This window comes from Chiloscyllium plagiosum, unplaced genomic scaffold, assembly GCF_037043375.1.
Source record: "Chiloscyllium plagiosum isolate Xiang-an unplaced genomic scaffold, Cpla_swu_hap1 HiC_scaffold_10, whole genome shotgun sequence".
In the NCBI taxonomy this organism is placed as follows: Eukaryota; Metazoa; Chordata; class Chondrichthyes; order Orectolobiformes; family Hemiscylliidae; genus Chiloscyllium; species Chiloscyllium plagiosum.
This window is the reverse complement of record NW_028270148.1, coordinates 43,077,356-43,104,290: the sequence shown is the minus strand read 5'-3', so window position 1 is coordinate 43,104,290 and position 26,935 is coordinate 43,077,356. Positions and strand designations below refer to the sequence as shown.

General features: G+C 38.2%; 1 protein-coding gene across 3 annotated transcripts in view; it reads left to right on the top strand.

Annotated features, from left to right (window-relative positions):
* ubr2 (ubiquitin protein ligase E3 component n-recognin 2) overlaps positions 1-26,935 on the top strand; it is a 140,641-nt gene that overhangs the window by 77,928 nt on the left and 35,778 nt on the right. For all 3 annotated transcript variants that reach the window (XM_043695713.2, XM_043695712.2, XM_087991297.1), the window contains 12 exons: positions 2,688-2,753; positions 3,234-3,356; positions 4,826-4,889; positions 5,205-5,329; positions 8,307-8,359; positions 8,471-8,573; positions 12,815-12,863; positions 13,779-13,933; positions 16,300-16,402; positions 16,671-16,780; positions 21,074-21,154; positions 22,414-22,595. In XM_043695713.2, the coding sequence (XP_043551648.2) occupies positions 2,688-2,753; positions 3,234-3,356; positions 4,826-4,889; positions 5,205-5,329; positions 8,307-8,359; positions 8,471-8,573; positions 12,815-12,863; positions 13,779-13,933; positions 16,300-16,402; positions 16,671-16,780; positions 21,074-21,154; positions 22,414-22,595 (1,214 nt within the window). The remainder of the gene's footprint in view (positions 1-2,687; positions 2,754-3,233; positions 3,357-4,825; positions 4,890-5,204; positions 5,330-8,306; positions 8,360-8,470; positions 8,574-12,814; positions 12,864-13,778; positions 13,934-16,299; positions 16,403-16,670; positions 16,781-21,073; positions 21,155-22,413; positions 22,596-26,935) is intronic.

Genomic DNA, 26,935 nt, shown 5'->3' with positions numbered 1-26,935 from the left:
CCTTCGAGCCTGCACCACCATTCATGATCATGGCTGATCATCCTCAATCAGTATCCTGTTCCTGCCTTATTTCCATAACCCTTGATTCCACTATCCTTGAGAGGTCTATCCAGCTCTTTCTTATACGAATCCAGAGACTGGGCCTCCACTGCCTTCTGGGGCAGAGCATTCCATATACCCACCACTCTCTGGGTGAAGAAGTTTCTCCTCATCTCTGTCCTAAATGGCCTACCCCTTATTTTTAAGCTGTGCCCTCTGGTTCGGGACTCCCCCATCAGCGGAAACATGTTTCCTGCCTCCAGAGTGTCCAATCCTTTAATAATCTCATATGTCTCAATCAGATCCCCTCTCGGTCTTCTAAACTCAAGGGTATACAAGCCCAGTCGCTTCAGTCTTTCAGTGTAAGGTAATCCTGCCATTCCAGGAATTGACCTCGTGAACCTACGCTGCACTCCCTCAATAGCCAGAATGTCTTTCCTCAAATTTGGAGACCAGAACTGCACACAATATTCCAGGTGCGGTCTCACCAGGGCCCTGTACAGCTGCAGAAGAACCTCTTTGCTTCTATACTCAATGCTTCTTGTTATGAAGGCCAGCATGTTATTAGCTTTCTTCACGACCTGCTGTACCTGCATGCTTGCCTTCATTGACTGGTGTACAAGAACACCCAGATCTCGTTGTACTGTCCCTTTATCTAACTTGACTCCTTTTAGGTAGTAATCTGCTTTCCTGTTCTTGTCACCAAAGTGGATAACCATACATTTATCCACATTAAACTGCATCTGCCATGCATCTGTTCACTCACCTAACCTGTCCAGGTCACCCTGTAATCTCCTAACATCCTCCTCACATTTCACCCTGCCATTCAACTTTGTATCATCAGCAAATTTGCTAATGTTACTATTAATACCATCTTCTATATCATTCATATATATTGTCAAAAGCTGCGGTCCCAGCGCTGATCCCTGCGGTACCCCACTGGTCACCGCCTGCCATTCCGAAAGGGAGCCGTTTATCACTACTCTTTGTTTCCTGTCAGGAGAAAGTGAGGTCTGCAGATGCTGGAGATCAGAGATGGAAATGTGTTGCTGGAAAAGCGCAACAGGTCAGGCAGCATCTAGGGAACAGGAGAATCGACGTTTCGGGCATTAGCCTGAAGAAGGGCTAATGCCCGAAACGTCGATTCTCCTGTTCCCTCGATGCTGTCTGACCTGCTGCGCTTTTCCAGCAACACATTTCCATCTTTGTTTCCTGTCAGCCAACCAATTTTCAATCCAAGTCAGTACTTTGCCCCAATACCATATAGTATGGTAGTCTTGGCAGAGTTTACCATTGTTAAAAGAATCTGTGGTGTAGTTTTGTTGGCTACTTGCTGATTATATGTATTTCTTTAAACATTATGACCTGGTTTTGGGCCATTAACAATGTTTTGATTATAAATGAGCATACAAGTATTTATTTAAGGTTCCAAATTTTATAGGGGACAATAGAATTCTATGTGCAATTATATCTGACCTTTTGTTATTGGTGCAGAATTATGAATGTTGTGGACTTGACCAGAATTTATTCTCCGTCTCAAATTGCCCTTGAGAAGATGGTACTGAGCCACCTTTTGAACTGCTGTTCGTGGTAATCAATAAGTGGTTGCCTTGTCTGTGGTTCATATGATGTCTTGAGACTTTGTGCATTCTTGTGTCAAAGTTGAGTGCACTCAGAGCAACTCTGTTCAACTGTATACCACCTCTGGTGGTGGAGCAGGAGACCCAGAATGGTAATGGTGGCATCAAAGGTAGTATCTTTATTGCACTTGTTATTGTTTGACTTGTCTGAACAACAAGTGTAAAAGTTTTGGCACAAGCCCTCGTGTGAGAAAGTAGGATATAGTATGGTTGTCTTGGCAGAGTTTCCCATTCAGTTATGATGTTTTGCTCACTGTGAAGTGGTCTGTCCATTTTGATTCTTTTGGTTTGGTTTTATACAGATGACTGCTTGTTAAGCCATTTCAGAGGACCAAGTCAACCACATTGTGGTTCTGGAGATTGGGTCTATTGTCACATGTCAGCCAGACCAACTAAGAACAGCAAGTTTCCTTCCATTGAGGACACTAGTGGAGCAGATGGATTTTCATGACAATTAACAAGATTGTTTAGTCAATATTAGATGAGCTTTTAATTTTGTTTTTATTCATTGAACTCAAATTCCATCAGCTACCATAATGGAATTTGAACCATTGGGTTAATTGTTACCAGTTGGCCACTTTACTCATTGGACCGATAAGCTGGTTTGTTTGTCTGTGTATTGTATTGGCTCACTACGCATCTGACTAATTTATTCCCTTCAATTCATTACAAAATAAATTGATTTGGAAAAGAGAAGATTGTCAGCATGAGAATCTCTTGAATGTCCCATTAGAACATTAGTAGTCGTACCAAATTATGAAACGTGAAATAAGATATAGTCCCTATGACAGCCTCTTCCCGTGGGATTGAAGCAATAATATAACAATGGTCATCACATCCTAAATACAAGAGAAGTTTTAATATTCAAGATATGAACCTGAGAGCAACATAGAGGATTTTCTAAATTTTGGTTCTTTAGTTCGAAAATCCTCTATGTTATATGTGTTTCTGTAGCCCACAAATCATTGAACTGTCAAATACTTGGTCCTTTTTGCTGTTTTTTTCTAGATCTATTATTATCACAATGTGAAATGCAGAGTGGAAATGTATGATAAAGACTTAATAATGCTCCAGGTAAGAGCCTTCATCCCAGCTAAAGTATTACAAAAATGACGAATGAGATTTCGAACAGTATCATATAATTTAGAATAGTTATTTGCAAAGGATTTTGGCCTTCTGCAACATTAAATTGAATGCACTTGTCTTAAATCTGTGCTTTGTGATTTTGTAGTTGGTGACACAAATGTCCAGCATTACTTGGATGATCTGTACCAATTTCTGATGTTTAAATCATTTTTCATCTGTAAAAGATGGGTTGAATGGGTTAGAATGTTGGGCAACTGTATTACTTTGCCATCTACAGTGCAGGTTTGTTACCTTCAGAAGAGCTGTGTTTGGCAACAGTCTGAATGCACCATTACTGCCCAGTTATTCTTTGGTTCAGTCGCATAAGAACGTTTTTGATTTCTCTGCCTCTGGACATTTGGAGTTTGTGATGTATTAATGGATGTTATAAAATTGTCAAAAATGCTGTTGTACATTTTGTTTTTTCAGGCTGGAGCATCTATGATGGATCCAAACCATTTTCTAATGATTATGCTTTGTCGATTTGAGTTATATCATATATTTAATAGTCCTGACTATGGCAAAAGATTTAATTCTGAACACACCAACAAGGTGAAGTTGAAAAGCTTTTCTTAATCAAAAATTCTTCAAAAAAAAATGACGATACCAGTGCATTTCTTTATGTTGCTTAAGTATGGAGTCATAGATCCTTTGGTCCAACTCGTCCATGCTGACCAGATGTCTTAACCTAGTCTAGTCCCATTTGCCAACACTTAGCCCATATCCCTTTAAACTCTTCCTATTCATATACCCATCCAGTTGTTTTTTCAATGCTGTAATTGTACTAGCCTGCATCACTTCCTCTGGCAGCTCATTCCACACACACACCATCCTCTGCGTGAACATGTTGCCCCTTTGGTCCCTTTTATATTTTTCCCCTCTCACCGTAAATCTATACCCTCTAGTTCTGGACTCCTCCACCCCAGGGAAAAGACTTTGTCTATTTATCTTATCCATGCCCCTCATAATTTTATAAACCCCTATAAGGTCACCCCTCAGCCTCCGACACTCCAAGGAAAACAGCCCCAGCATATTCAACTTCTCCCTATAGTTCAAATCCTCCAAACCTGGCAACATCCTTGTAAATCTTTTCTGAACCCTTTCAAGTTTCACAACATCCTTCTGATAAGAAGGAGACCAGAATTGCACACAATATTCCAACAGTGGCCTAACCAATGTCCTGTACAGCTGTGGCATGACCTCCCAACTCCAAAACTCAATGCTCTGACCAATAAAGCAAAACATACCACATGTCATCTTCACTATCCTATCTCCCTGTGCCTTTACATTCACGGAATTATGAACTACACTCCAAGGTATCTTTGTTCGGCAATACCCTCCAGGACCTAACCATTAAGTGTATAAGTCCTGCTCTGATTTGCTATTCCAAAATGCAGCACTTCACATTTATCCAAATTAAGCTCCATCTGCCACTCCTCAGCCCATTGTCCATCTAATCAAGATCCCGTTGAACTGTGAGATAACCTTGTTCGCTGTCAACTCCAATTTTGGTGTCGTCTGCAAACTTACTAACTGTTCACATCCAAATTATTTATTTTAATGACGAAAAGCAATGGACCCAACACCGAACCTTGTTTCATACTATTGGCAACCCTCCACCACCACCCTCTGTCTTCTACCTTTACGCCAGTTCTGTATCCAAATGACAAGTTCTCCCTGTATTCCATGTGATCTAACCTTGCTAACCAGTCCACCATGGGCAACCTCGTCAAATGCCTTACTGAAATTCATATAGATCACATCTACTGTTCTGCCCTCATCAATCCTCTTTGTAACTTCTTTAAAAAAATCTTAGTCAAGTTTGTGAGACATGATTTCCCAAGCATAAAGCCATGCTGACTATCCCTAATCAGTCCTTGCCTTTCCAAGTGTCAAGTTTGTTCAAAGTCTGGAAGTAGGGTTAAGACTCTTTGTTTGTTTTCCATTTTTACATTTCATATGGAAGTTTATTACTGAGGGTATTAATTACTCTGCATTCTTATTAAACTTTACATTTTCAGGATGTCCTGCAACAAAACAATACTCTGATAGAAGAAATGCTTCACTTGATCATAATGGTGGTTGGTAAGATGCACATTTTTTGCAATGACTACTCAAGATGTTTTCTCAAATTTGACGCTTGTCACTTGACTCAGCTTGACATAATTTAATGCCAGGAGAGTAGGAGTAACTTTATTTCTTCAGTTCATTAAGATAGCATTATCAGGGATAGAGCTCCTTTCTAACAGGCTTTCTCTTTTATTGACTGATATCTGGTGTGAATTAAGTAAAGATGCTCTAGGTGGAGAAAGAAATCTAGTTTCACACATGACATTAATTATGCTTGTTTCTCATTGCAGCCTTAACTTTAGTGAGTATTATTTTATCTTTGTTGTGCAGGAGAGAGATATACTGCGGGAGTGGGTCAGGTGTCTGCTGAAGATGAGCTGAAACGTGAAATTGTTCATCAGCTATGCATAAGGCCAATGGCACATAGTGAATTAGTTAAAGCATTGCCTGAAGATGTGAGTACAGTATTTGTACAATGATTGACCATGTTGTCTGCATGCATGTTAATTCGACGTAACAGTCTTGTTTCTTTCTGGAATGACTTTCAGAAAGGCTTTCAGCAAGTCTTTTGATTAGGTTTAATCTTATGGGCAAGAAGTTTAGAGGAGGTGAAGATATTTTGTTTTCATCCCGAATGAGGTGAGAATCTGGAACTCACTGCCTTTAAGATTTGTAGAGGCAGAAACTCTTGTAACATTTAAGAAATATATAGATGTCCATTAGCAATGCCAAGACATATGTTTGGGCCAAAAGCTGGAAAATCGGATTATAAAAGATGGTTATTTTTGGCTGACGCAGACTTTTTCTGTGCTGTAGAGCTCTACGACTCTTGTGAAAATAAGAAAAATGTTTATCTTCTTGCATGAATGATTTCTGTCTCGGGGTTTGAATCATTTCCTGCCAGTTTTTTTTCTTCTGAATTCTCCCTGTTCATCCCTTTTATACTGTAAGTGTAAAGTTCTGTATGTTCACTGCAGGGGCATCAGCCTATCAGCTACAACCTATTGTTAACTGATATACCATGGTTATTATCATGGATTGGAGCCCAAATTAGGAGACACTAATGCCACCACTATCTTAATTGGAATTGTCTGGTTCAACACAGACCAATGAGTTTATGTTTCAGTGCCATCATGTTCCATAGTTTGTTGATCATTTTGTTCTGGAAATCTTCCTAACCTGTGTTGTTATGGAAATGTTATCTTAAAAAAAAAACTTAAAATGTCAATGGATAGATGTTTTACTTCATGAATTTACAATATAATCAGCTGGACATGCAAGTGTCTTGAACTTCATGAAGAGAAAACCTTTCAAAAGCAAGGGCACTACTTTCTGCAGCAAAAAGGTTACATTTGCAATGAAAGTAAACTGCTTGAATGGATAGAACCTGGAGCACTTTCAGAGAAGTCGCATCGAGTCATAGAGCACACAAAGAGACCCTTCAGTCCAACTCGTCCATACGGACTGTACATCCCCATCTGACCTAATCCCATTTGCCAGCATTTGGCCCATTGCCCTCTAAACTTCTCCAATTCATGTCCCATCCAAATACCTTTTAAATGTTGCAATTGTATCTGCCTTGGACAGCTCATTCCATACACACACCAACCTCTGCTTGAAGAAGTTACACTTGAGGTCTTTTTTAAATCTTGCCCCTCTCAACTTAAACTAATGTCCTCTAGTTTTGGATACCCCACCCCAGGAAGAAGGCCTTGGCTATTTGTACTATCCTTTAGCCTCATGATTTCATAAACCTCTATAAAGTCACCCTTCAACCTCCAACGTACTGGGAAAATGGCCCATCCTATTCAGCCTTACATCCTGGCCACGCCCTTGTAAGTCTTTTCAGCATCTCTCAAGTTCAATGACATCCTTCCTAGAGAATTGTACACAGTACTCTAAAAGTGGTCTCACCAATGACCTGTACAGAAGCAACATAATGTCCTAAATCCTTTACTCAATATTCTGACCAATAAAGGCAAGTGTGCCTTCACCAATTTAGTCTCCCTGCGTCTTCACTTTCAAGAAACTATGCATCTAAACTCACAGGTGTCTTTGTTTGGCAACACTCCCCGGGATCTTACCATGAACTGTATAAGTTCTGCCCTGGTTTGCCTTACCAGAATGCAAATTTATCTAAATTAAACTCGCATCTCTCATCTCCCACGCATTGGCCCATCTGATCAAAGTCCTGTTGTACTCTGAGGTAACCTTCTGAACTATCCATTCCATCACTTATTTTGGTGTCATCCTCTAACTTCGTAACCATGCCTCTGATATTCATATCCATATCTTTTATATAAATGATGAAAAGCAGTGGGCCAGCACCAATCCCTCATGTGGCGCACCACCGTTTATAGGCCTCCCGTCCGTAAAACAACCCTGTAGCACCACCTTCTGTCTCCTGCCTTCAAGCCAATTTTGTATCCATTTGGCTTGCTCCCCTGGATCTCATGTTATCTAACTTTACCAACCAGTTGACCATGCGCACCCTTGTTGAGCACTTTGCTGAAGTACATGTAGACAACGTTTACTGCTCTGCCTTCATCAATCTTCTTTGTCACTTCAAAAGACTCAATCAAGTTGGAGGTGTAAAATAATTACATTTAAAACACACATAACATCTACCACAGCAGCAATAGTCTTGAACCCCCCCCCCCCCCCCCCCCGCCCCCAGGAAAACCCCCTTCATCAGTGTTTCAGAGTTGTAAATTTATTGAAAGACCTGGTCCCTTTGAATGCAGCATTCATAAATGAGAAGTTTGAATCTACACCACTGTCTCCAGAAGAACCAATCACATGTGATCCGTGTTCTCTCTAAGCTGCGCAGCTGCTCATATGATTGGCATGCCAGTGCATTAACGTCTGGTTTTGGAAGTTGCTGCTGTTCTCTGACCTCAGAGGTCCAGCCACCGAAAACAACTATTAGAAGGGATGTTGATAGAAACGTAACGTGTGGAAATTACTTCAGCTACAGACTAACATTTGGGCAATCTGTCACTAATTCCTTTTGCTAACTTTAACTATTACTTACCCAAAATAGTGCTCTGTGATACATCTTTTTTTAATACTTCCCACATATTTGCTTGAGCCTTTTTAAAAAATGAAACCTAACTCTTGTTAACTGAGGAACCTGACTGTCTTGTTTCTAATATAGTAATTGAGCTACAATTTATAAACATATTAAATCAACAGTGTCAACTCGTCAAGTCTGTTGTGGCCACAACAAAATGGGAGAAGGGAATGAATCAATTCACCCCTCCTAACCTGGTCAAGACAATACAAATATATAGATAAAAGATAATTTGAGGCATGAACATTTTATGGTCCCAAAATGAAATGGAGATTAGGATACCTAGCATTTAAAACATATATAATTGAGTAATCAGTTCAGTAAGTGATGTACATCCTGCTGATTCTTTTCCCTCTTAGGAGAACAAAGAGACCGGAATGGAAAGGGTTATTGAATCTGTAGCCTCGTTCAAGTAAGTATAGAACTCTGTGAAAGAGGACATTAGTTGAATACTGAATTGAATTAACCTTGTTGTTACTTGTCTGCCTACTAGTGCTTTAATCCCTTTACTTTTCTGTCACAGGAAACCAGGATTAACGGGAAGAGGACTTTATGAGCTAAAACCTGAATGTGCCAAGGAATTTAATGTCTTCTTCTATCATTATTCTAGGGCTGACCAATCCAAGGTAATTACATCTTATAGTTAAATCCATTTAATATAGAATGAATGTGGAAGGTACGCGCATCAATACTTCAATTATTAATTTAAGGTATTTAATAGTGAAAGGGTCTTGTTGCTGTAGTAGTGTTTGTCATGTTCTGGGCCAGAGGTCTGTTTCAGGTCCCACCTGCCGTGGAGGACAATCATCACATGTCTGAACAGGTTGAGTAATTTTTTTTTCAATTTGCATAAATTAAGTTAAAGCCAAATCAGACATGTACAGATGACAAAATAAGGAGCACCAAAACTATAATTCTCAACATGAAATATTCCCCTTCTAATCATGCATCTCATGGTTTTTTTTCAATATCATAAAATTATGTCATTGTCGAAGAAGATGCTTGGCCTATTATGTCTGCATCAGCTCTGAGTGAGCATCATGGCTTAATGCCATTCTCCCACTCTTTTCCCAAAACTCTGCATTATTTCTGTTTAGATCATCTTGACTATCTTGATTGAACTTGCCTCCTCTCCAAGCAACACATTCCAGACTTTTTAACCACTTGCCATGTGAAAATGTTTCTTTTCTCTCTCTGCATTGACATCATTTGCTAAATGTGAAACCTGTGCCCAGTTGATCTTGATCCTTTGATGAGTGGGGATTGTTTCCCCTTGTCAAATCTGACTAGATCTCACAACTTGAAAACTTGAGGCAAATGTCTTTCTAGCCTTTTCCATACAAGGAGAGTCTTCTCTTTTCCGGTCTTTCTCCACAACTGAAGTGAGTCATCCCTTGAACCATTCTCATGAACCCTTCTGCATGGTCACATATGTTCCCATCTTTCCTAAAATGTAGCTTCCATAGTATTCTACCTGAGACCTAACTAGTGTCTGGGAGATTCAGTATAACCTCCTATTTTTGAATTCTCTTGCCCTGTGAATGAAGTATCATGTACTGGTGCTTTATTGTTACAACTAACTAGGGTAGTGTGCTGGAAATTACACACTGCTGTTTCTGGAGTCATCACAAAAGATAAAGATTTTCTAAAGAATGCCATGTTACCCACTTTACCCAACTTTCAAACCAGATTGAGAGAGAGCATGGATAAGATTTCTGGACTAAAGAAGAATCACAATATTTGTCATAAATAATTAAATGTCTGTTACAGGTAAACACATACAAGCATTCAGCATTTAATGGTACACTGTACTAATTAAAACTCTAATTCCCTTAGAGAGTCCCCCTTGCACATACGCAAATAGACAGGGTAAAGTAGGTTTTAGACTGAGGAGAAAAATGGGTCTTTGTTCCCCGGTTCTGTTGTTGAGAAGATCCTCATTGCTCTTCTGGAGGCCAGCAAATTGCATCAGGTGTCTTTCCCTGATTAGTAAAAGATTGTTAAAAATCACAATTTACAATAATTGTTACAGGAAAGATAAACTGATTTGCTGTAGGTTTAAAGTGAATTTTGATTGCAGAGAACAAAGAGATTGCTGCTGAGCTCAAGGAGAAATGAATATTTACTTTGTTACGTTTTCCCAGCTCCAAGCTGTTTAGTTTTTGGTAGATAAAAAGATCTCTGTCATTGATAACTGATGACTAACCCATAGACCAGTCAACTTCTTATTGCCAAAAAAAGCTGCATCAGTGCACCGCGTTGTCTGTGACACAGATTTCAATTACTACTTGTACAAATACTTGTTAACACAATGCCTGGCATGGGTATCAGGTTACTTGCTTCTCAAAGCTGCAGGCACACTTTCAGATACTGGTTTTAAAATAGCTTTTTCTCATTTCAGATAGCGGTTTTTGAAAAAAATACAATATCTATTATTAACCGCCTTTTCTATCTATCCTGCCACCTTCAAGGACCTATGTGCATGTATACCCATGCCTCTCTGTTTCTGCACACCCTTTGTTATACTCACTGGCCATACTCTTTCTCCTAAAAGGTATCACCTCATAGTTCTCTGAATTGAACCTTATCTGACTACTCCACCAACTTGACATTGCCCACTTGAAGTTCTGCACTGTCGTCCTCAGAACTTAGAATGCTTCTAGGTTTTGTGACATTTGCAAATTTTGAAGTTGTCTGCTGCCCTCCCAAGATCTAGGTCATTAGTATAAATTAGGAAAAGCAAGAGTCTAAATATTGTTTATGGAACACTTCACTATTTTCCTTACTCCATCATGGAAATTCTCCATTAATCATTAGTCTCTGTTCTTTTTAATTTGGTCAATTTTGTATCCATGTTAATACAGTTTCTTTTATTTCATGAATTATAACTTTTCTCAAATGTCTGTTGTGTGGAACTGTATTTGAATGTCTTTTGAAAGTGTATGAGCACCACATCAGCATTACCGTCATCAATCCAGTCTGTGAGCTCTTCAAAGGATTTCGGCAAATTAACTTATCATGATTTTCCGTTTGGAATTCGGTGCTGAATACTGCCAATTGATCCACATTTTTCCATGTGTCTATTAATTTTATCACAAATTTTGTTTCTTGATGCTTTTCTACTGTCAAAATAAAATGAACTGGTCTGCAGTTGCTGGGCTTATTCTCAAAATATTTTTTGTGTCAGGGCATAATTTATTGAATTCTCTAGTCCTCTGGCACCACCCCTAAGTTTGGTGAAGATTGAAACATTATGACCAATGCCTCTGCATGTTCCACTGTCTCTTCTGATCACCTTGGATGCGTGTCCTCTGGTCCTGGCATCTTACTAATTCTTCAAGTGCTGTCCGCTTTTTTTCAATATCACTTCCTTATCAATTTTGAACCCTTCTCTGGTTTCCTTTTCTGTTAGCCATGGCTTGCGTACCATCTGCTTCCTTGGTCAAGACAAATGTGAAATACTCCTTTTAATAGCTCAGCTGTGACCCCAACCTCCATGAGTAAATCCACCTTTTGGTCTCTAATTGTTTTTTTTATTAACCACCCTTTTACTTTTTGCGAACCTGATAAAGACTTGGGTACTCTGTTATGTTAGTTGCCAGTCTCTTTTCATAATCCCTTTTTGCTCCTCTTACTTTTTCTACTCCCTACTATACATGTTTTATTCAACTTGTTTCTCAATTTTATTTTCGACTTGACACTATGCATAAGCATGCTTTTTCTTCTTTATCTGAATTCTATTTTAGTTTTCACCCGGGGAGCTGGAGAATTCATTTGCACTGCTTTTTTCTTTTGAGGGTGTACCTTCACTGTATTTGTGCCATCTGCTCTTTGAAGGCAACATATTGACTGGAAAACCTGAAGCTGAACAGTCTTTGGTTCCAGTTTATTCAGTACTGTTCCATCCTTGCTACAGTCTGAAGTTAGCTCTTTGCCAGTTAATCATTCTTACTATGGATTGCCATATAACACTGTCATCTTAAGCCTCGTGATGTAAGAATCTCTGGCCTGCAATGCTGTGCCACTGACATTGATCTATTTGTTTCACCTCATTCCCAAGAACCAGATCTAGCAGTGCCTCTGTTCTTGTTGAACTTTACACACACTACTGTAGAAAATTCTGCTGAACGCAATCAAAAATGCGTTCCCCTCTTTGACCTCAAATCAAAGAAAATATTTTCATCACATTTATAAGCTTTTGTAACTTAATTTTTATTAAGATCTTTTTTTCTCTGAAAGCCGAGCAATCTTGGTCCTGTCGTGACAAATCACAGCTAGTCAATTATAAGCAGACATCTTCTGTGGTCTTAGACCTTGGCAACTGAAAGTGAAGAAATGTCTTGGAAAGTAGAAGGATATCAATTAGCACTGACTCCTTTGGAACTGTTTTTCAACATTTTCTACTTATTTCTATTGATTATTTGTATATTTACCGATAAAGGGCAAGGAAAGCATTTATTTTAAAGCATCCGGTGTCAGAAGAAAAGTTGACAAAGATGCTTAACTTGATCATCCCTGCCTTTTGTAGCCTTGTTCTTCCTGACTGTCGCATCATTCTTTACTTCCTCCACTCTTCCCTTCCCCACTCTGTGTTGTTATCCCATCACTTTTCAACATGTATGACTTGAATAATGAACTCATTGACTTATTATTGTGCCATCACAGTTGGAGAGGCATTTCTGAATTTGTCTCCAAACTACTGTATTTCTTTACTGTATTTCTTTAGTCCAGGTTTCACATTTTCTTTACTTTTATAAGTATATATTTTGCAAGGCTTCAAAAAAAGTTTTTTATTTTTTTAAAAGCTTGTGCTTATGAAATGTGCTCACTAAAAATAAATTCATATTAGTGTTTTATTTTTCTTTAGGCTGAAGAAGCCCAAAGAAAGTTGAGGAAGCAAAATGGAGAAGACATGGGTATGTTAAAATTTTGGAGTTAATTTTATTTCATTTCATTTTGGATTGGGAGGTCGCCTGCTCACATATCATTGTTGACACGGTAGCTAATGTGGCTCCATGAGTCCTTTGTGTTTTACTTTAATTCACTGTCTTCCATATTTGACAATTCAAAATTGTGATCTGTGTTAATATTAGATGGATCAGTAAGTTCTCCACTTTCCAATCAATCAGGTCAGGATTAAGAGAGATCTCGGCAGGCACCTTTCGAAATTACTTGATCGTTACACATACCTTGCAACTAAATTGCAGTTTGAGTTACCTTTATAACTTTCAGGAGTAACAATTGTCAGATATACAGGCAGGCCTCGATTTACAAGCATCCAAGTAATGAACGCGATCCTGTACACTGGTATAATATTAAATATCTGATATATGAACAATGCCTGTACTTAGGATAATATAAAGCAGTTGTTCCTACAATGGCTGTAATTTTTGTGCAAATTGACATTTGAATAGACTTGGGAACGGAACATGTTTGCAATTCGAGGACTGCTTGTGTCTCTAAATGTATTTAACCAGGTATTCTCATTTACTTCAGTAAAAGACAGTGAACTATTTTTAACAACCTTTTCTGGCATGATGCAATCAATAGGAAGCTAGAAAGGGGCAAGAGATGATTATTTTACGTTATATGAATTGGGGTATTCAACACAATATTTGCTGAGTGCTTTCAGAAATTCATTTTCTGATGATTTTTGAGCAGTATTGGGAGAGTATTTTTGAGTGTGGAGGCAAATTTAGCTTGTTTTGTTGTCAATTATATCCAAAAGACATGAATTAACTTTGAATATTTTTATACGTGAAATGTAGCCAGTGCGCACAAGTTGAAATCATTTTGCAATAATGATATTCATGAAACTATCTTTGTTTTAGCTCTACCACCTCCTGTCCTTCCTCATTTTTGCCCCCTGTTTGCCAGTCTGGTAAACATCCTTCAGTCAGATGTTTTTATGTATATCTTGAGAACAGTCCTGCAGTGGGTTGTGGAACCAAATGGACATGCTTGGACTGAAAGTATGTTACAAAGGGTAAGCTTTGATAATCTCTTTGCATTTCAAAGTCAGATGGTTTCATTGATTGGAATTTATCTCATTTTTTCATAGCTGAAAATAAGCTTTTGTTTTAGTTTGACCTGGTTTTGGGACGGCAAAATAGAGGGGCATTTTTTGTTTGCTGCTACTTTCTAGATAAGTGGTTCATCCTCCTACATTGAAATATTAAAAAAGATGTTGGAGCAGACTCATTACACAGCTATAGGGATGAAAAATAGTTCACAATGGAGGGAATAGTGCAGAATTTATCAAAAGAAAAGTCATTAAAAAGTTTGTTAATAACTCTTTGAATTTCTTTTAAATGTTGGAGTTTGTTACCCCCTCATCTAAAAGGGAGGCTGTCCTGATTTTTGGTGTTATCAAAGCTGAGGTCAAAAGTTATATTTGTATTCCTTGTCATCTTTTCTATTGTACATTGCTTCCCAGCTATAACATTTATGCAATTTTTTTTCATTTGGTCTAGACAGAAAAAGTGTTGCAAGTGGGGCCAAATTTGTATCCAGAGCAAGCTACAATGCAAGTTTTTACTCCTATGTACTCTAAAACATGTTGAGTAGAGTCCAGTTTTTGGGCACAATGTTTAGATTAGATTAGATTACTTACAGTGTGGAAACAGGTTCTTCGGCCTAACAAGTCCTCACCGACCCTCCAAAGAGCAACCCACCCAGACCCATTCCCCTACATTTACCCCTTCACCTAATGCTATGGGCAATTTAGCATGGCCAATTCACCTAACCTTCATATCTTTAGACTGTGGGAGGAAACCGGAGCATCCGGAGGAAACCCACGCAGACAGACACTGGGAGAATGTGCAAACTCCACACAGACAGTTGCCTGAGGTGGGAATTGAATCCAGGTCTGTGGCCTTGTGAGGCAGCAGTGCTATGTGTATGTGTGTTCTGTTTTGCTCACATAAAAGTGGAAGTGAGATTGGTTTATTAAACACATACATTAGTGCTATATGTGAGGGTTCTGATGGAGCATGTCAGTAAAATATAGTAAATTGGGGTGACGTGGTTGATTTCACCAGAAAGGAACCAGCTAAGTTTTTTTAGGTACAGTCTTATAATTCAAGCTTGGCCAGTTAAGCATGAAATTCAAAGCATTGTTCACATTACTGTACAATAAAAATCTTCAATGAGTTATTGAAATTCTCAGGATTGAAATTGGCGATAGATAATGGAGTTAAGTCAGCCAGGGTGGCATGGTGGCTCAGTGGTTAGCACTGCTGCCTCACAGCACCAGGGACCCAGGTTCGATTCCAGCCTTGGCCGACTGTCTGTGTGGAGTTTGCACGTTCTCCCCATGTCTGTGTGGATTTTTCCGGGTGCTCCGATTTCCTCCCACACTCCAACAATCTGAAGGTCAGTGAATTGGCCATGCTGAATTGCCCATGTGTTTGGTGCATTAGTCAGAGGGAAATGGTGAGGGTGGATTACTCTTTGGAGGGTCGGTGTGGACTTGTTGGGCCGAAGGGCCTGTTTCCACACTGTAGGGAATCTAATCTAATTTAATCTAATTAAATCAAATTGGAACATATTTGAGGGCTGAGTAGTCTGAGTGTCTGTTTCTGTGTTTCTGCTGTTAATTATTTTCCATGTACATGCTGGCATTAATTAGCATTTTGTATTGAAATCCCAGTTGAAGAATTTGTATGAATTTAAGCTGACATCGACTCCTGGGATCTTTTTAGTCTCAAGTCACATTTATCATGGGCATGCTTTATGAGAATGTTTGATGTAATAACATGAAAAGTGTTGTATAAATTTACCTTTGTTTACATTCAGTCTTCACAATTTGTGAATCTGCTTTTGCTACCCGCAGATCCAAGTACTCTCAAGGTCAGACATAGACCCGATATTTTTGCCCGTTGTCTCGTTCAGTTTGCCTCAGTAAACTGATTGCAGTTCTTTGTGATACATAGGAAATGTACATAGGAGTGGTATCTGCATTTTTTGTTCTTATCAGCAGGAAGTCCATTTTCTATCTCTGATAATGGGGTCTCAGTGTACTGACTATTAGATATGTTTGAGGTCAGTCGTCTTCATTTCCAATTCTCTCACTGCCATAACCAAATAACTTTTGGAAGCTGACCTTGTTTTTGAAGTACATTGTTTTCTTACTTCTGTACTTTTTGGAAAGTGCTTGGCACCTTGTATGAAGACACTACTATGATTGAGAAATTTGTGAGGGTATGTATGTGGGACTGTCTTACTACTTTGCCATGGCAGAAATTAACCAAATACCAATGAGCACTATTTCCTTTATTATTGCTTATGTCTGTTTATTTTGATTAACTTTGAATAGATAAATTTCATTATATCGTAATCCTGTTCACATAGGTTTTGCACTTGATTGGAATGGCTTTAAATGAAGAGAAACAACAAATAGAAAGTGCAAGTGCAGACAGTGATGTGACCTTTACCTTCACCTCAAAATTTTCATGTATGTATCGATTCTGTCAAAAATTCTGTTGCCTGGTAAATAATAATTGAGATAAGACAGGTGCCGTTTATTCATTTGGTTCGGTCATTCAAATTTTTTTCTTTCTTATGCCAGATTCACATCTTTCCTTCACCTGTTCATAAAAAGTTCTAGAAATTTCATCAGAATAACTTACACTTTTATTCAGGTGTACTATATTAGGTGAAGTTATGCAAGTGTTGGTTATTTGCATATTGACATTTTAATTTACTCTGGAACTATTTGGCAGGTCCTGGGGATGCTCCAGAAAACGCACCTAGCATTTTAGCAATGCTGGAAACCTTGCAGAATTCTCCTCATTTGGAGGTTTATAAGGACATGATCAAATGGATACTTAAGGTATATTCCAGTGTTTATTAAGTGAATTGCTTTGTTCCAATTCAATGTTATCAGAAAATAGATTTGTATGGAAGCAGATCTATCTTAAGGGAGAAAACTTTGACAAATTATCCTGTTCACAAAGTGTTGACTGTTTTTGTTTTTATTTCCCTGTGTGAGAAAGAGTACCTTTTACCTCTTGAGCTGATTTGTAAACTAACAGTGCCACAGTCAAAGTCCACATTATTTACCATTTTTTATTGATCCTTCTATTATGTAGTCATGGAATGTTGTTACACTACCTCATCTGCACCAGAAGGAAACTTCTGTCAGATATGTGCACTGATGTGAAATTGGTAATGTAATGCAAGAGGTCATTCCCAATTTGATGGGAATGCCATTTAACTAAGAAGTGAGAGAGTAGTTCCTGGTGCACTCTTGTATTGGAGGAGAAAGTGAGGACTGCAGATGCTGGAGATCAGAGCTGAAAATGTGTTGCTGGAAAAGCGCAGCAGGTCAGGCAGCATCCAAGAAGCAGAAGGGCTCATGTCCGAAACGTCGATTCTCCTGCTCCTTGGATGCTGCCTGACCTGCTGCGCTTTTCCAGCAACACATTTTCAGCACTCTTGTATTGCTTAGGCTTAATACTATGTTGATATAATAGCAGTCAAATATGAATTTTCATTTCAAGTTATTTTTGGTTCATTTGTGGGACTTGAGCCATCACTGGCAGGCTAGCACTTATTGCCTGTCTTTAGTTGTCCTTAAGGGCGGGTCGGTGACACAGTGGTTAGCACAGCTGCCTCACAGCGCCGGAGACCCGGGTTCAATTCCTGCCTCAGGCGACTGACTGTGTGGAGTTTGTACATTCTCCCCGTGTCTGCGTGCTCCGGTTTCCTCCCACAGTCCAAAGATGTGCAGGTTAGGTGAATTGGCAATGCTAAATTGCCCGTAGTGTGAGGTAAGGGGTAAATGTAGGGGTATGGTGTGGGTTGCGCTTTGGCGGGTCGGTGTGAACTTGTTGGACCGAAGGCTGTTTCCACACTGTAATGTAATCTAATCTAATCTAAAAATCTAATATAATCTAAAAAAAATCTAAAGGTGGTGGTGAGCTGCCTTCTTAAATCACTGCAGTTGACATGCTATGGTTGATCCACAAGTAATTCCAGGATTTTGACCCAGCAACTGTGAAGGAATTGTGATGTATTTCCAAGTCAGAATGGTGAGTGACTTGGAGGGAAATTTGTAAGTGATGTTCTCATGTATCTGCTGCACTTGTCCTTTTAAACTGAAGTAATTGTGGGAAGGTGCTGTCTCAAGGATCATCTTTGGTATTTGCTCTGATTGTGTGTGTGCGCCATTAGCATGAAGACTTAAGAGGGTCATAGAGAGAGCTCGTCACCATCTTTTCATAGTAACTTGGGTTTGGGCATTAAATGCAGCTTTGTCCACAACTTCAGAACAAATGAGCGGGCAACTCTGTCTTTGATGGGTAAATTTCTATTTTCTAATGTTAACCGTTCGCTCACTCAGCAGTTTTTGAAAAGGAAAGTAATTGGGCTGTCATGGAGTGGATAAGTAAATGAATACCAGGTACATTATAATTTACAGTCCGCAAAATAACTTATTGTTATACATCGTGATCTGAAACAATGAACTTGGATGCATTGTGCATCTAAAATCTAAAAGTGAAGTATAATTTGTAACTGTAGTACCAGAGGCTTACTATTCCCATCAAATAGGAAAGTAAGAACATATTTAGGAGCACTGTAGGTAATGTCATCCCTCGAGCCTGTTCTGCCATTTAGTCAGATCATGGCTGAATGTTGAGCTCAACACTATTTTCCTGCCCAGTCTCCATATCCCTTTGATTTCTTCGTGTCTAAAAATGGATCAGACTCCTTGAGTATTCTAAACTGCTGAGTCTTCAGAAACCCCTGAGTTAGGCAATTCTAAAGTTTGACAATCCACTGAGTGCAGAAATTTCTCATCTTAGTCTAGTCTGGCTATTCCCTCACGCTGTTCTGATGCTTCTTAGTTCTACAAAGTTTTGGACCCTTATACTCCATCTTTATTTCTTGGGCACTCTTCTGATCCTAGGATAAATTTAGTTAACCTTTGTGGTGCCCATTATGAGACAGGTATGTCCTTTTTGGATATGGCATCAGATCTGTATACAGTACTCCATGTGTGGTTTTGTCAAAATCCTGTACACTTGCTGAAAAGCATGCTAGATGTTGTAGTCCAAACTCAAAAAATGACCAACATGGAATTTGCTTTCCTAATTTATGCTGTACTTGTATGTTTGGTGACCAAGAATGTCCAAATCTCAATTGATAATCAATATTTACTAGTTTCTCACTGGAAAAATATGCAGTTTTGTTATTTTGCGCAACAAAGTGAATAAGTCGACATTTTCCCACATTATTCTACTTTTGCCACCGACTTAGTCATTCATTTAACTATATTCATGTGCAGAACCTTCATGCTTCCCTGGTGTGAATTTTAAAGTGGTTGTGCAATTCAGTAGATGGTTGGTTGTGGGGTCAGGATCCCACTGAAGGTAGTTCTCATATAAAGCATGTTTGGGCAGTGTGATTTAGCTGTAGCGTCAATGAAGAATTAGGGAACGGTGTTTTCAAGAATGCTTATCTCTGTTGGCAATAATATGATTCCAACAGTGATTGTTTTGCACAATTGGTTCTGCGTATGCGCTGATGTCAGCGCCAAAGCCTCAGCGCTGTTCTGCACGTGAACTATGTCAGCATCCAAGTCTCCCAGTCATTGTGTACGTGCACTGAAGCCTCCATGCCATTCTGTGTATGTGCTGATGTCAACTGTCGTCAGAGCATGTGAGAGGTACGCGATTATACATTGAGCACTTTATCTCAAAAATTAACCTAATGATTGTTTGTTGCTGTCTCTCTTGAGACAAGAATATTGTTCTTTAATTCCTGTATAAACCCTGTATAATTCCTGCAGGATTGCATTACTCTTATACACACCATTTGCCTTTCTCGTTTGTTCTTGTACCTGCATATCTCTCAATCTAAACCAACCCCAAAGAAACAGTAAGAAGACCAATCAATCACCTACTTTTGCAACCTCAACTGCACCTGAAGGTGGTGAAGATGATGATGATCTTTGTCCCTGCATTAACAATATTTTTTCAATCTAATGTGTTAAGTTTGCTTTTGTTTCATTAATAAATATGATTTAAACCTTCATTCAGGCTGTGCTGTACTTTGTGTTAGGTATTTGTGTGATTGCGAGTGGAGAACTACCTGTATCTTCCAACCACTACATGATTAAGTCTGGACAGGAAAGCTCATGAATGCTTTTCCACCGTCAATAATTCAGTGGATAATTAATGCCCAGTTAAGAGTTTCATCCTAAATAATCAGAGTTCAAAGCTAAGAAACATTTTGAAACTAAATACTTCTGATTGATTATTTTTCTTAACAATTTGCAGCTACTGAATAGTAGTGATTTCTATGGCAATTATGCAAACTAAGCAAATTGTGCATTTCATGAAGTAGATGCCTGCAAATTGTAATGCCTTTCTTATTTAACATATTCCAATATATTATGTAAATCTTTGAGGAGAGATGTTCCATTTTGCAATGATGGTAGTCCCAGTCTTTTAAGTACCGTATAAAGATAGAACAACTTTTCAAACAAAAAGCTTGTTATCCATTGGGAGAGAAAATCTTGACTAATTTCATTACTTAACCTGAAAGCAATTACAAAATGTACCCTGATTTTGTGTCATCTTTGTGTGAAGATAACCTTGTATTTTAGTGATGTAATGGATTGAAGCATACCTTTAATTTGTAATATTCTCTGAAATTAATGCATGGACCAATAGTAAAACTTGCTGCTTTGTTTTACACGTAACATAGATGAAATAGGAAATTTGGCAACAATTGTTTTCTGCTGGGGCTATATTGTAAGGTCCATAGCTTTGTTGCTCATAAAATTACTTATTGCTTAGATAATTGGAATGGGGGTGGTGGAAATCATTGTTTTTGATAGCCTTATTTCAGATGGTCCAAAAACTCTCAATAAAGCATTTTGAATTCCTTTTTGAATTGGGCTCTTCCACTGATTATCTGCCTTTTATTTGAATATGCATCCTGTACCCAGTTACCTTTTTAATTTGGGAGACCTGAAACAACAAACACCAGTATACTACTGCTGTGGTTGCATAACTTTAAGAAATGTGGAAGGCAAGAATTGGGTGTTAACATTACAGTTGTAAAATGGATTTTTAATTTGTTTTCAATTCTGAAAAGACTGAATTTTGTTTTAAAGCTTTTTGGAACTGTTAAAAAGATGAGAGAACGAAGCAATTTGGCCCCTATTATAGAAACAGAAGGGCATGGCATGGAAGAGGTAAGATAATGCCTTAACAGTAAACCACTTAACACATTTCTTTCTTGGAGGAGAAAGCAAGGCTCAATACAGCTATTAAATTTTAATGATTTGGAGATGCCGGTGTTGGACTGGGGTGTACAAAGTTAAAAATCATACAACACCAGGTTATAATCCAACAGGATCAATTGGGAGCACACTAGTTTTCGGAGCGACGCTCCTTCATCAGGTGATAGTGAAGGGCTCCACTATCACCTGATGAAGGAGCATTGCTCTGAAAGCTAATGTGTTTCCAGTTGAACCTGTCGGATTATAAACCTGGTGTTGTGTGATTTTTAACATTAAATTTTAAGGTAGTTTCCAAAATGTTTGTTGAAGCACAAAAATTACTGTAATCCTTCAAAAGTATTTGTTAATAGTGTATGACCTTTTCAGTAACAAAAAGCACGATTTGTGTAATTTATGGGTTTTTTTTAATAATAGGATCTGGTCGAAATTTCCCCTGCCAGTGGTGTCTTCCCATCATTTATTACATTCCAAGTTTTCATTTTGATTTGTGATTTTTTTTTCTGCCTCCTTTCTGACTTCTGCTGGAGGCATTGGCTATTTCAAAAGCTGCAGTGTTAATATCATCAACAGGCCCCACTATTCCTTCTAAATATACATTTGTTTGTTTGTACTTTGGTGTGCAACATCAGTTTGATGTTAATTTGCAGGCATTATCACAGTGCATGTGATATCAACATAAATATCTTAAGAACATCGGGGAGCAGGATTTCTGGTGTTTACTCTTCAGTCGTCCAAGTCTATGAAACCAGAAGTAACAACATCCAACTACTTACAGCTACTAATTCGGAACCAAAAACCATATGTGGTTTTGAGACCTTTTTTGTACTTTTGGCTGACTTAGTCTTCACCAAGTTGTCTGACCCATTGAAAGGAGTGTGATTTACATTTAAATTAATAAAATTGCTCATTTCTAATATTGATTAGCATTTTTGGATGTCTGTAATGCAATTGCTTTTATATTAGATAAAGTTATAAATTTGTGTACTGGAAAATGCTTGCAGTGGCAAGGTATTGGATTGTATTGAAAATAGATACTTTCATTTGTCTGACTGAACCTTTTAAACAAAAAAGTAAGAATGCTTAACATTACTGCAGCGAGCCTTTCTCTTCTGCCTTTCAGTAAACTGCCCCTTCACTTGCCTTTGAGATCGAAATTATTACTTTACGAACTGTTTTTTATTAGGTCATTCTGTTAATCGTCTTTTTTGTAGTGTTCACGAGATAAAGATAAAGCAGATAGGAAGCGGAAAGCTGAAATTGCCCGGCTGCGAAGAGAGAAGATATTGGCCCAGATGTCAGAAATGCAGAGACATTTTATTGATGAAAATAGAGAGTTATTTCAACAGACATTAGAAGAACTAGAAGCTTCATCTTCCACAGCCCCTGACAACAGGTAAGCCAACAGGGTCTTTAGCACATATAAGTGTTACATATCAGGCATTTGCTTGTTTCAATGTATATTGTAGTAACTTTGAAAGGAAAATTGTACTGTTGTCTAGATTTTGGTCACATTTTTTAATCACATGGTGTAAGCACCCGAATTGAGAACTCAAAATTGCAAATGTTTTATAAGGAAAATTAGCATTAGTAAAGATGGAAAATAGGATGCTGTCCATGTGGGTTTGTGCATCCACTGGTGGCATTTTGCAGGTACATCTGGCAAAGATGTGAGAATCAGTTCCACATTGTCTTCGAGCCAGCAGTGCTGAATCTTAAAACTAACATTTGTCGGAGAACAATGGCTGTGTTCTTGTCTAGTTTTCATTTGACAACATGAGCAAACTGTCTCTCAATCAACACATAAGGCAAGTTAATTTTCCTTCTTGGAAAAGTTGCTTATCTAGTATAATGCTCTTTCTTTTCTTCCCACATTCTAATTCATGCTGACATTCTGCACCTTCACCTCCACCATTGCCCTTTTTCCATAAAACTATTCTAATCTCTCACCATGGCGGGGCTCCCAGTATGGCTCTCATTTTGGTCCCTTATGTCTATGGAGGAAAGTTTATGGAGGAAAACTGATTTATAAATTAGTCACCAGATTTGTGTTGAAGTACTATCGGAATCTGCAATTTTCTTTCCAAACTGCTCATTATTCTAAAGTCATACCGGATAGTGAAAACAGCCAAAAGCTTTGTTTCTCCATGCCAAACATCGTCTTAAGCCCTCTCACCACCACCTCCACTCTTAAAAGCAAGAGTAAATGTGAGGAATTCATGAATTTCTTTGTCACAAATATTGAAACTATCTGTTCAGCTGCTTCTGCTCCTTCCTTTCTTTCCTTTAGCCAAATCTTCCTGAAGGTTTCTTCCACCCTAGCTAACTTTTCATTGTTTCTCTTCGGTCTCACAGTGTCCCCTCTGAGTGCATCCCAACCATACAGTTCACTTCCTGTTCCCTTGACGTTATTTCCACTCAGCTGTGAACCGCCAAACTTCTTTTCCCATGTCACCTCATATTGTTAATGGTTCACAACTTTTGGACACTGTCCTTCTTTTCAGATTTGCCATCATCATGCTATCTTTAGAAAATAATCCACCTTTTCCCTCTGCCTTTACAAATTACATGCCACTTGCAGTTTCATTTTTCTCCTCAAACTCCTTGATGTGTTGTCATCTCCCCGACCTGTTGCCACTACTCTGGCGTTGCACATTTGAACCTTTCCAATCATAATTATGCCAGTTTACTACCAATCCAACTCACAAGGTGCATCCAATGTGATTGTGGTAAACTATTCTTCGTTGCCACACCAGCCTCAAACATTTCTCCTCACTTATTCCAGCAGGGTGAGACTGATGATTTCTGCTTGGTTCTTTCTGGATATTATGATCCCTATTGATAGTAATATTGACTATGTCGGATTCCCAAGTAAAATCTGCCTTAATAAATGATAATTGTAATATTTTGTGGTTGATTGTAATGTCACTGAATATATTCATGTGAAACTGCAATATTTTTAACAAGTGAACAAAAGTTTATTGTACAAAAGAGAAACAAACATGACAGTTTAGAAAGATCTGAGCATAAATAACAAAGCTACAAAAAAGCAAAAAAATTCAAACTGTTTCTCACCAATGTACTTCTACAGATACAATATTGCAGAGAAATATCACTACTATCTCATCTCTTAATTTCTTTCTTGACAGACTCTCTTCAGCTCTCTTTCTTAGACTGCTGACACAGTTCTACAGTTTCTTTCCAGTCCTGTTGGCCTTTTCTTCCTCTTCTGGTGGTTTACACTTCTTTTCAGTTCAGGAGGCCTAAATCTTTGACTATTCAATACAAGCTCTCATAGCTAGGAGATTTCTCAAGCTAAAATCCTTCACTTAGAATGACTGTTCTTCTCCTGAACTCAATTCTTAATTTTTCTGCTAGTTAGAAATTGATCTCCTGAACTGAACTCATCATTTTTCTGAACTAAACTCAAAATGAAACTAACATTTTCTCTGTCTATTATAATTGTAGTGGTATAAATATGTCATGAATTAGCATCACTGCTATCCTGCTTATCCCTGAACTGAATGGCATGCTTTCTTGGAAATGATGTAATCAGCTTAGTATTTTGAATTACTTTTCAAAGAGATAAAAGAAATTCACAATTTAAAGAAAACCCATCAATTTCGGTTTTAAAAATCCAACATCTGAACATGATAATGATATCTCAGACAGGTCTAACACAATTTTTGCTAAAAATGAGTTGAATGGGTTGCAGGTAAGGATGCAATCAATTACCAAATTGCATTTTAAATGTTGTAATGTGCAGCTAGGATCATCAATGTCCTATCTGTAGAATAAAAGTTGCCATAATTGAGTAGAATTGGTAACATTTGTATTTGTTGGATGTTGGGGACAAATGTTTGGGTACCTTTTCTCATTTGTGATGTTTTGGTGTTTCATAAAGTTAACTTGTAACCAAAACACTCAGCGTCTACTTGCATTTCTGGTATAACCATTATCTTGGTGTTTAATGCCAAAGATATGTGCAGAAGAAAGTGATGATTCCGTAAATTACTGTTTATGGAGAGATAAAAGAAAATATGGTGAAGGAACAAGTTGCTTCAATTTTTCACTTGAAACATTAGCATAATCAAGCATGTATTGGAATTGAGACCTATAATTGAAATGATGGGCAACATTCTTGATTTGGATGAAACATAATGACTGTCCAAAGACTAGGGTATATGACTACTTCCCATCTATGAAGATGTCCCAATAATTGGGCATGTAAGACTTGAAGCCACAAACAAGTCAATGGGTAGTTGAAACACAAACACCAAGAAGACAGGATCCAAGCCATAGACCATTTAGTACTGGCATATGCTGTTCACTGATCCCATGATTTTCTGAAGAGGCAGTTGAACTTAGCAAGGTACGAGGGAATTATTTACTCCGTGTCTGTGAGAGATAATGTGGATGGTAGTGGAAAGTTTGTATTCTTCACAATTGGGGAATGGAAATCAGATGTATTCATTTATACAAGTGATTCTTATGCCATATGGTGGGATCAAGAATACAACTGTGGCCTGGTTAAAGTATTGGGAGAAGTAACAAATGCAGAAGAGCATTCAGTTTGCTTTGTGTCTCTTTCTGTGCTCTGTGATAGCTTTCGTTGCAAATTCAAAGTTGCATTTCAGGACAGCATTGATCTATTTGCTGTTGAGTCTTGTCATTCCACACTGTCAGCAGCTATCATTCCGATATGGCCATCTTCCAATATAACAAGTGATGAACATTAGTATGGAAGCAGAAAAAGTCAGCTGCTGATATATCTAACCTTAAATACCTTTTGCAGTTTTTTAATAAGTTGCTTAATTAAGCTGCTGAAGTTGATTTTGAAGTATGTTTAACATCATATGATCAGTTGATCGATGGGGTTTGACTCTGAGACGAGTAAGTCAATTCAAACATGGAGTCGTATCGTAGTATAGGAGAGCAATGAGCAACAATTTTCCTGTGATCAAACTGTGAATGACAAATGCAGAAGACAATGGAGAGACTGCCTTGAAGTAGGATGAAGTGTCGTGAGTTATTGCCTTTGTCAACTGGAATGTTTCCTTGGATGCGGAGTCTTGACGAGAAAAAAACGATTTTCTAATTTCATTGCAATTTGGTCATTTGGCATTGTGATGTTTGCATTTGCCAAGTGTGAGTCATAGGTTATCTGCATATTGCATACATTATGGCCTATCCAAATAATTATACTGGCTTACTGGAAGAATGTTGCTTCAGGATGATTTAAGAGTTAATTTGGGAGGGTCTGCTGTGTTTTCTCAGAATTTTATCCTCAGGCAGACTTGGTGATCTCAGTTGCAGCCTTACCAAGATGACATTTTGAGGTTTGATTCTTAATAGAAGGTTTCTTTGACCATCTGAAGATGTTAAATAATATCCACACTCAAGCAGATGCTGCCAGACGTGCTGAGCTTTTCCAGCAATTTCTGTTTTTGTTTCTGATTTACAGAATCTGCAGTTCTTTTGGTTTTTAATCCAGTGTCAATCACTTTGCTTGATAGTATATTTTATATGCTGCAACAAGAGATAATGATTTTCTCTTTGGTTTCAAATGTATATCATTTTCAAGTAAAAAAGAACTTGCTCTTTTTAATCATATCCTTCACAACTTCAGGAATTGTAAAGTGCCTCCCAGCTAACTGAGTATTGCTTGAATAGTAATCATTGTTGTAATGTAATAAAATTGCTTTACTTAGATAATTACTACTCAGCAATATGTGT